General features: G+C 40.2%; 1 protein-coding gene across 3 annotated transcripts in view; it reads left to right on the plus strand.

Moving 5' to 3' along the window:
• Positions 1–10186, plus strand: part of scrn3 (secernin 3) — a 30096-nt gene extending 19910 nt beyond the window's left edge. For all 3 annotated transcript variants that reach the window (XM_059966688.1, XM_059966691.1, XM_059966689.1), the window contains 2 exons: positions 1314–1494; positions 2276–10186. In XM_059966688.1, the coding sequence (XP_059822671.1) occupies positions 1314–1494; positions 2276–2434 (340 nt within the window). In that variant the 3' untranslated portion in view covers positions 2435–10186. The remainder of the gene's footprint in view (positions 1–1313; positions 1495–2275) is intronic.
• Positions 10187–10645: the final 459 nt, after the last annotated feature.

Below are 10645 nucleotides of genomic sequence, written 5' to 3' on the forward strand. Positions count from 1 at the left end.
GTAATCAAGAAACATGAAACAAAATTGTGAAATACAGTATTTTACATACACATCAATGGAAATAGCAAGTTTGGAATAGGAGTAAGTAAATTATTGGGTGGACTTGTCAATATCACAGCAACAGCAGAGAAATGCAGAAATATTATGTCATCATTTTACTTTGATGTTTGCCAGGAAAATAGACGGACATTGAATGATGAGTTCAAAGTAAATTTATTATTAAAGTACATATGGTATTTGTCACCATATATAATCATGAGATTCATTTTCTTGTGAACATTCACAGTAACTACAAGGAACACAATAGAATCAACGAGAGACCACACCCAACAGGACTGACAAACAACCAATGTGCAAAAGACAGCCAACTGTGCAGATAGAAAAAGAAATAAAAATAAGAATTATTATAAATAAATAAACAATAAGTATCAAGAACATGAGGTGAAGTGGTTGTGGGAATAGTTCTGTGGTAGGGTGAGTGAAATTATTCCCTCTGGTTCAAGAGCTTGATAGTTGGGCAAATGCAATTAATATAGAAAAGGGGGATATATTAAATCCTAAGAAGATCAAAACAATTGGATTTATTGTATCCAAGCATTTTAAATTTATCTGAAGAAATAAATAAGCATTTAAAAGCTGCAGTGTCTGAGACTGGCAGGTAGCTAAGACAATACCTGTACTTAATATGGGGTACAGAATATTCATATGAGAAAGCTCAAAGTGAATGATTAGTAGTTCTGTGTAAGTTCTCTTAACCATTTCTCTGTTTTCTTCATTTAATCTTATGCTATTTGCAAGCCTGTAGCATTTGCTCAGTTCAGCTCTGACAGACAGGAATCCCTTCTAATCTGCCAAGCTGACCAGGCTGTCTGACTGCAGTAAGATTATATTTTACTGCTTCAATCCCATGATGTTGACTGTCAAGTTGCTAAGTTTTTCAGAGCAAGTGATGTCTCTCATAGTCTTAAATTCATCATATATTTCAGCCTACATCATTAGTTAATGAACAATAAGAACTTATGGTCATTGTCTTGGTGTCTCAAAGTCATATTCTCAATGTTGGTGGCTTGTTTGGTCAAGCTGCCTGTAGTTTCTGTATTGGAATCCATTGCTCACTACCATAGATAGCGTTTTCTCAGTCACCACCAGATGTCATTGGAGTTGCATCACTTTCTCAATGCTCACATATTTAAGATGGCTTATAAGTAATGATTTAGTTTCATTAAGCAGTTTAATATTTTTATTGTTAAAATGAAATAGTAATATTTGTAAGTAATTGGTTTTACAAAGCATGTTGTTCTGTCTTTTCTTAGGTCTGTTTTCAAACCATTTATCTTTGTTCAAAATATGGAGCAGTTTTTACAGACAAGTTCACCTTCATTTGGTCCCGATGATCCAGTAAAACAGAAACCCCGGTTCCAGAGCAAACCAGACAGAAGACATGCCCTTTATAAAAAGCATGAAGTGGCAGCTGCATTCATGGAGACCAAAAAGGTATTTAAAATCTATTAATTAAAACTGTCAATTAATTGCCATTAATGTGTGTGATTAACACAGTAGCAAATTTTTCTTTTAATATTTTTATCATGTTAAATACATATATTGCTGTGGTTTGACAAAAACCTTACAGTAGCTTTCACCTGGCATTGTGCCTTAGCTGCCAGCACTCCGTCAGTTTCCATTTTAATGCCCTGAATATGTATCAGGGAATATATATGCCCTGATATATATTGGGGCATATATATCATATGCCCCAATATGATATACTGTGATATATCATATCACAATATGATATATTGTGTCATATATCAATATGACACATTTTGATATGTGTCATATCAAAATGGATATGACACATTTTCATATCCAGCCCCACAATGTCAGATGCTCCAAACACTATTCCTTCACCTTGTTGACCAGCACTATGAGTCATCTTTTTAAATGATTTTGAAATCCTTCCTACCACTGAGTACATCTTCAAGAGGTGGTGCCTTTTCTATCATTAAAGACCCTCACCATCTGGGACATGCCCTTTTTTCGTTACCATTATCAGGGAGGAGGTACTGGAGTTTGAAGAGCCTCACTCAACGTTTTAAGAAGGGCCTCTGCCACCATATTTCTGAATGGGCCGTGAACCTGTGAACACTATCTCATTATTCATTTTTTTTGTATAATTTATTCATGTTTGTAACAAAATAATTTTTATGTCTTGCTGTAAAAGTAACAAATTTCATGATATATGGCAATGATAATAAACCTGGCTCTGATTCCTCAGACTAAAGCTTCTAAGATGCTTGAAGATATAAAAGCACTGGAGAAGGAGCAGCTTAAAACAGTGGAGGATGTCTTACAGCATGGAATACCAGATACGACAAAAGTTGTTCATCTCTTCTCTGATTGTGTAACTAAGGAAATATCAATTTACAATTTGTAATCATCCAATCCAACTGGATACTTCTGTGGTGATATTTCTGATTTTAAGATATATTGCCACAAAAGGAAGCATCTAACTTTCAAATTGGCCTGTAATACCCAATAATAACTTATCCATGTTGAGCACCCCTTATTCAAAATGCTTGGGGTCGGAAGTGTTTTGGATTTTGGATTTTTTGGAATTTTGAAATATTTGCATTTATATAATAAGATAGCTTGGGATGGGACCCAAATTTAAACACAGCATCGATTTACATTACAGTATATATAATGCACGAAGGTCTGGCTATGCTGACTGCTAAAAACAAACTGGTGCCAACAGGGTCCCACTCAGGGGATGTGAGATTGTCTCGGAATTGTCTGTGGTACGCAGAGACCCGCACATCACCTAGGAACCTTCCTAGCACCTTGTGGAGTTTTCTATTTGTGGGTTTTTGTCAGCACTCAAAAGTTTTGGATTTTGGAATTTCAGAAAAGGGGTGCTCAACCTGATATAAATATATAATAGATAGAAATTTTAAAAATAGTATATTTTGCAATATTTTTATTAAAGCCACACTATTATAATTTCACTAATGCCACCATTAGTGGCATTGCCATGACAGTAATCTGAATAATGATTTTCCCTACTTGGATCAGGTCACAAGCATGTCTCCTAGGTCCAGTCAGTTGTAAAAATGGCATTCCCTTCTCTCAGTTCCTCCATCTCTGCCGCATCTGTTCTCAGGATGAGGCTTTCAGAATCTCCTAGTTCCATTCCCATTCTGATGTGTCTATCCATGGTCTTGTGCAAAAATGAGGACAAGCTCTAGTTGGAGGAGCAACACCTCATATTCCATTTAGGTAGCCTCCACTCATTGATTTCTCTAACTTCCAGTTCTTTCTCCCCCTCTATTGTTCTTTCTTTTATAATTTCCCTTCAGGTTACCCTCTCACTCCTGTTCTCCTAACCTATCCATCATCTCCCTTTGGTCCCTCTTCTCTTTCTTCAATGGTCTATTCTCCTCTCATATTGGATTAATTTTTCATCTATCCCCTCCTAGCATCTTACTTCATCCCTCCCTCCCGCACCCAATCCATCTGACCCCTCACCTGTTTCCCTGATCACCTGCCAGCTTGTACTCCTTCCCCTCCCCCAAAACTTTCTTATTCTGCCTTCTTGCCTCTTCCTTTTCAAACCAGATGAAGGGTCTTGTCCTGAAACATCAACTGTCTATTACCCTCTATAGATACTGCCTGATGTGCTGACTTCATCCTGCGTTTTGTGTGTGTTTATCAAGGTTTTCCAGCATCTTGTGTGTACAGAATGTCACCTAGAGCAATGAAAGGATCTCTCAACAGTTTCTTCAAAGACAATGGTTACTGCCCTACATTGGTTGCTGTCCTATTGGCCTAGAAAGCTGACACACCTTTCACACTATTCTTTAGATTTAAGTAAGCTCACTTCCAATGTTCTCCGTTCCCATTAAGTCATGGCACCAGTGTGGCATAGCAGTCTTTACAGATGTACTGTATATAAAATGCATGGAAAATCATTTCAAATTATTTCAACCATTGAAAAGGAAATGAGAGGCACAGGTTCATAACTGGAACATATTAATTTAGGAATGGTGCTCCTAGTTCTTCACAAATAGTCAAGATTCAGTGGACTTCCAGGTAGATTAGTGGTACAAATACCTTTGAATTCTCCAAATTTACATTTTATAGTATCACTTTCTAAGGAAAGGTACTTGAATACCCCTCTGGTTTCGACTGCTCCAATGTTTCCATGGCCACCTTTCATCTTCTGTATAAATCTTAATTTTACAAACTCTGCTGCACAATACTTCATCTCACTAAATCCTCTGTCATCAACTATATCAGTAAGTGTGCAGATGACATTGGTACCTCAAGACCATTCATCTCACAGCCCTGGCTGAATACTGAGGTGCACTCCGTACTAAAAGCCCAGGATGCTGTCTTCAAGTGTGGTGACAAAACACTTGTCAGAGCAGCCAGGAGAAATCTCATCTTAGGAGCAAGCGGGCAAAGGCTGCCTACTCACAAAAAATCCAGGAACACCTATTTGATAATGATCTCTGGCAAATGTGGCTGGGCATCAAGGGCATTACTGACTACGCAAGGGAAAACAGCATTGACTGTACCAGTGACACCTTCCTCCCTATTGCTCTAAACAATTTTTAATGCCTACTGTGGGCCACAAAAACTACCCCTCTCACAGGTGAGTAGCCTGTGTCTGTAACAGCAGCAGACATGAGAAGGACTCAGCAGAGAGTCCACCCCGTAAGGCATCCAGGCCAGATAACATCTCAGGCCGAGTACTTGAGTGTGCATGCCAGCTCACTGACATCTTCAACACATCACTCATCCAAGCTACTGTCCCCACATGCTTCAAATCAGCCACCATCGTCCCTGTATCAAAGAACTAAATGACCACTGCTCAGTAGAACTGCACTAATCATCATTAAACGATTTGAATGGCTGGAACATATCAAAAACTCCTTTTCTACTACATTGGACACTCAAAGTTGAAAGTAAATTTATTATCAAAGCACATAGAAGTCACCATACACAACCCCGAGTTTCATTTTCTTTTCAGACACTCACAGTAAATGCAAGAAACACAGTAGAATCAATGAAAGACCATAGCCAGCAGGACAGATAACCAACCAATGTGCAAAAGACAAGCTGTGCAAATACAAATAGAAAGAAAAAAACAAAATAATCAGAATAATAATAAATAAGCAACAAATATTGAGAACATGAAATGAAGAGTCCTTGTAAGCAAGTCCATAGGTTGAGGGAGCTGTTCAGTGATGGGGCAAGTGAAGTTATCTTTTCTGGTTTAAGAGCCTGATGGTTGAGAGGTAATAACTGTTCTTGAACCTACTGGTGTGGGTCCTGATGCTCCTATACCTTCTCCCTGATGGCAGCAGCGAGAAGAGAGCATGGCTTGGATGGATGCTGCTTTCCAGCAACAGCGCTCCATGTAGCTGTACTCAATGGGGGTGGGAAGGGCTTTAACTGTGATGGACTGGGCTGTATACACTGCTTCCATTCAAGCAAATTGGTGTTTCCATACCATGCTGTGATGCAACCCGTCAATATACTCTCCACCACACACCTAAAGAAGTTTGTCAAAGTTTTGACTTTCTCCACCTCTGATCCCCCGATGAGGACTGGCTCATGCACCGCCCGGTTCCTCCTCCTGCAGTCTGTAATCATTTTCATGCTGAGGTTGTTGTTGTGGCGACATTCTACAAGATTTTCAACTTCCCTCCTATGTACTGATTCGCCACCACCTTTGATTCGGCCCATGCTTAAATACTATACTACGAAGACAAGCCAGAAACCATGGCTGACTGCAGAGATTCATGCTCTGCTTAGGGATCAGGAGTTGCCTTCAGATCGAGGGACAGGAGGACTCTAAGGTCAGCAGGAGTCATGCTCTGCCATGCCATTAGGAAGACAAAGTGTGAGTACGCACAGAAAATTCACACCTTTGTGACAGCAGGGACATGCACTGCATGTGCCAAGGTATACAAACCATAAATGATTACCCTCTGCATCAATCACAGAAATGTCTCCCTTCCTGACGGGCTGAATGCTTTCTATGCACAATTAGATGCAATGAATGATGTGATGCTCCCTTTCCCCCTGAGGAACAGGCACCCTGTCTGGCTGCAGCCAAGCTGAGGAGGATCCTAGCCAGGGTAAACCATGCAAAGTTATGGGGCCAGACAACATACATGGTCAGATGCTGAGGTACTGTGAAGCCCAGCTAAAAGTGGTCTTAATGGACATCTTTAATATCTCTTTCAAACAGTCCATTGTCCCTACAACGTCAAGGCAGCCACCATTATCCCAGTTCCCAAGAGAGCGACAGTAATTGGCCTAAACAATTACCATGCAGTGGGCACTGACTTCAACAATCATGAAGTGCTAGTGAATCATATAAAATCTCACATTCCAGCTACATTGACCCTTTCCTGTTTGCCTACTGCTCAAACCGGTCCACCGATGATGCCATGGCCTTGGCTTTCTACTCTGTCCTGCCCACCTAAAAAATGACACCTTATATACCAGGATGTTCTGCGACTTCAGCTCCGCATTTAACAAGATCATCCCCGAGAGGCTGGTGGATAAATTGTCCTTGTTGGGAATCAACACCCCTATCTGTAACTGGATCTTGGACTTCTTGACAGAAAGACCCCAGTGAGTCCGAGTTGGTAGCAACATCTTGATGCTAAGCACTGGTGCTCCCCAGAATTGTGTGCTCATCCCACTGCTGACTCACTACTGCATTACCAGTTTCAGCCCAAACTGGACCATCAAGTTCGCTGACAGTGGTTGGCCTCATCAGCAACAATGATGAGTCAGCATACACAGAGGAGGTTGAGAGGCCTGTCAAACAGTGTGAGAACAACAACCTGAGACTCAATGTTAACAAGACATAAGAGATGATTGTGGACTTCAGGCAGGTGCAGGTCGACCACTCCATTGCATATCAATGGCTCTGCCATGGGGAGAGTGAAGAGCATGAAGTTCCCTGGTGTGCACATAACAGACATTCTAACCTGGACCCACAACACCTCCTCATTAGTCAAGAAGGCATAGTAGCATCTACACTTCCTGAAGAGAATGAGGTGTGCAAAGCTCTTCACCCTCATTCTAACAACTTCCCACAGGAGCGCCATCAAGAATGCTCTTTATGGCTGCATCGTTGTGTGGTATGGAAGCTGCAAGGCATCAGACCACAAGACTCTGCAGGCAATAGTAAAAATCTCTGAGAGGATCACCAGGGCCTCCCCCATATTTCTGACATTTATCAAGAGTGATGCAGATGAAGGGCCTGAAGCATTGTTGAAGATCCCTACTACCCATCCCATAGTCTCTTTGATCCACTACCATCAGGAAGGAGGTACAGAAGCACCAAGACTAGGACTACCAGCCTGGGTAACTCAGGGTAACCCCTTCCCTTGGGTTGTGAGACTAATGAATATACTGCCACCACCAAGGTCATGTCACTAGGACAGTGAGCTGATTACTGTTTACTTGGGTAGTGCACTACATAAATTTTGAATTATATTTCATTGATTTATTTACAGTTATATTTTGGTTTATGTACTGTGTATGCTATATATTTTTGGGTGACCGTGGGACATTGTTTTGTTGTATGAACTTACAATCAGATGACAATAAACTTGAACCGCTCTACAACCGATGCCATAGCATCAGTCACACACCTGGCGCTGGCACACCTAGCAAACAAGGACACTTATGTTAGAATACTGCTTCTGGATTTCATTTTACCATATAACAAACACAGCACGGAAACAGGCCATCTCGGCCCTCCTAGTCCGTGCCGAACTCTTAATCTCACCTAGTCCCACCTACCCGCACTCAGCCCATAACCCTCCACTCCTTTCCTGTCCATATACTTATCCAATTTTACCTTAAATGACACAACTGAACTGGCCTCTACTACTTCTACAGGAAGCTCATTCCACACAGCTATCACTCTCTGAGTAAAGAAATAACCCCTCGTGTTTCCATTAAACTTCTGCCCCTAACTCTCAAATCATGTCCTCTCGTTGGAATCTCCCCTACTCTCAATGGAAACAGCCTGTTCACGTCAACTCTATCTATCCCTCTCAAAATTTTAAATACCTCGATCAAATCCCCCCTCAACCTTCTACGCTCCAATGAATAGAGACCTAACTTGTTCAACCTTTCTCTGTAACTTAAGTGCTGAAACCCAGGTAACATCCTAGTAAATCGTCTCTGCACTCTCTCTAATTTATTGATATCTTTTCTATAATTCGGTGACCAGAACTGTACACAATATTCCAAATTTGGCCTTACCAATGCCTTGTACAATTTTAACATTACATCCGAACTTCTGTACTCAATGCTCTGATTTATAAAGGCCAGCGTTCCAAAAGCCTTCTTCACCACCCTATCTACATGAGACTCCACCTTCAGGGAACTAAGCACTGTTATTCCTAGATCTCTCTGTTCCACTGCATTCCTCAATGCCCTACCATTTACCCTGTATGTTCTATTTGGATTATTCCTGCCAAAATGTAGAACCTCACACTTCTCAGCATTAAACTCCATCTGCCAAAGTTCAGCCCATTCTTCTAACCGGCATAAATCTCCCTGCAAGCTTTGAAAACCCACCTCATTATCCACAACACCTCCTACCTTAGTATCATCGGCATACTTACTAATCCAGTTTACCACCCCATCATCCAGATCATTTATGTATATTACAAACAACATTGGGCCCAAAACAGATCCCTGAGGCACCCGCTAGTCACCGGCCTCCATCTCGATAAACAATTATCCACCACTACTCTCTGGCAACTCCCATCTAGCCACTGTTGAATCCATTTTATTACTCCAGCATTAATACCTAACGACTGAACCTTCTTAACTAACCTTCCATGTGGAACTTTGTCAAAGGCTTTGCTGAAGTCCATATAGACTACATCCACTGCCTTACCCTCGTCAACATTCCTCGTAACTTCTTCAAAAAATTCAATAAGGTTTGTCAAACATGACCTTCCAAGCACAAATCCATGCTGGCTACTCCTAATCAGATCCAGATAATTATTAATACTATCTCTAAGAATACTTTCCATTAATTTACCCACCACTGATGTCAAACTGACAGGTCTATAATTGCTAGGCTTACTTCTAGAACCCTTTTTAAACAATGGAACCACATGAGCAATACGCCAATCCTCCGGCACAATCTCCGTTTCTAATGACATCTGAAAGATCTCCGTCAGAGCTCCTGCTATCTCTACACAAACTTCCCTCAAGGTCCTGGGGAATATCCTGTCAGGACCTGGAGATTTATCCACTTTAAAATTTTTTAAAAGCGCCAGTACTTCCACCTCTTTAATTGTCATAGGTTCCATAACTTCCTTACTTGTTTCCCACACCTTACACAATTCAATATCCTTCTCCTTAGTGAATACCGAAGAGAAGAAATCGTTCAAAATCTCTCCCATCTCCCTTGGCTCCACACATAGCTGACCACTCTGATTCTCTAAGGGGCCAATTTTATCCCTCACTATCCTCTTGCTTTTAATATAACTGTAGAAACCTTTCGGATTTACTTTCACCTTATTTGCCAAACCAACCTCGTATCTTCTTTTAGCTTTTCTAATCTCTTTCTTAAGATTCCTTTTACATTCTTTATATTCCTCGAGCAATTCCTTTACTCCATGCTGCCTATATCTATTATAGACATCCCTCTTTTTCTGAACCAAGTTTCTAATATCCCTTGAAAACCATGGTGCTTTCAATCCTTTAACTTCTCCTTTCAACCTAACAGGAACATAAAGATTCTGTACCCTCATAATTTCACCCTTAAATGACCTCCATTTCTCTATTACATCCTTCCCATAAAACAACTTGACCCAATCCACTCTAAATCCCTTCGCATCTCCTCAAGGTTAGCCTTTCTCCAATCAAAAATCTCAACTCTAGGTCCTATCCTGTCCTTCTCCATAATTATATTGAAGCTAATGCTATTGTGATCACTGGACCCGAAGTGCTCCCCAACACATACATCTGTCAGCTGACCTATCGCATTCCCTAACAGGAGATCCAACACTGCCCCATCTCTAGTCGGTACTTCTATGTATTGTTTTTTTTTAAACTTTTATTGCATTTTTAAGTAGTTACAAAATGAAGTATGGAAAATAAAATGTATATAACCCTTCCCCCCTCCCCTTAACCCCTCCCCCCTAACTGCCCTATAGAAAAAAAAGAAAAAGAGAAAAAAAAAGAAAGAAAGATTGCCTGGTTGTTGGAAGATCTCCACATGCTCCATGGAATTCGTAATAACTTTAATATGTATATTTATTTCTTTCCCCAAATAACCAATTGTTTCATCTTCAGAACATCTATAGATATAATCCTGTCTTTTGTAAATAAGGGCTCCAAATTTTCAGAAATGTTTCATATTTATCTCTTAAATTATAAGTAATTTTTTCTAATGGAATACAACCATAGATTTCTTTCTTCCAAGAGTCTATACTTAAATATGTATCCGATTTCCAAGTAACTGCAATAGCTTTTTTGGCTACTGCCAGTGCAATTTTTATAAATTCTTTCTGGTATTTATTTAGTTTGAGTTTTGGTTTTATCCCTTCAATATCACCTAATAAGTGTAATATTGGATTATGAGGAAATT

This window comes from Hypanus sabinus, chromosome 4 (genome assembly GCF_030144855.1).
Source record: "Hypanus sabinus isolate sHypSab1 chromosome 4, sHypSab1.hap1, whole genome shotgun sequence".
Lineage (NCBI taxonomy): Eukaryota > Metazoa > Chordata > Chondrichthyes > Myliobatiformes > Dasyatidae > Hypanus > Hypanus sabinus.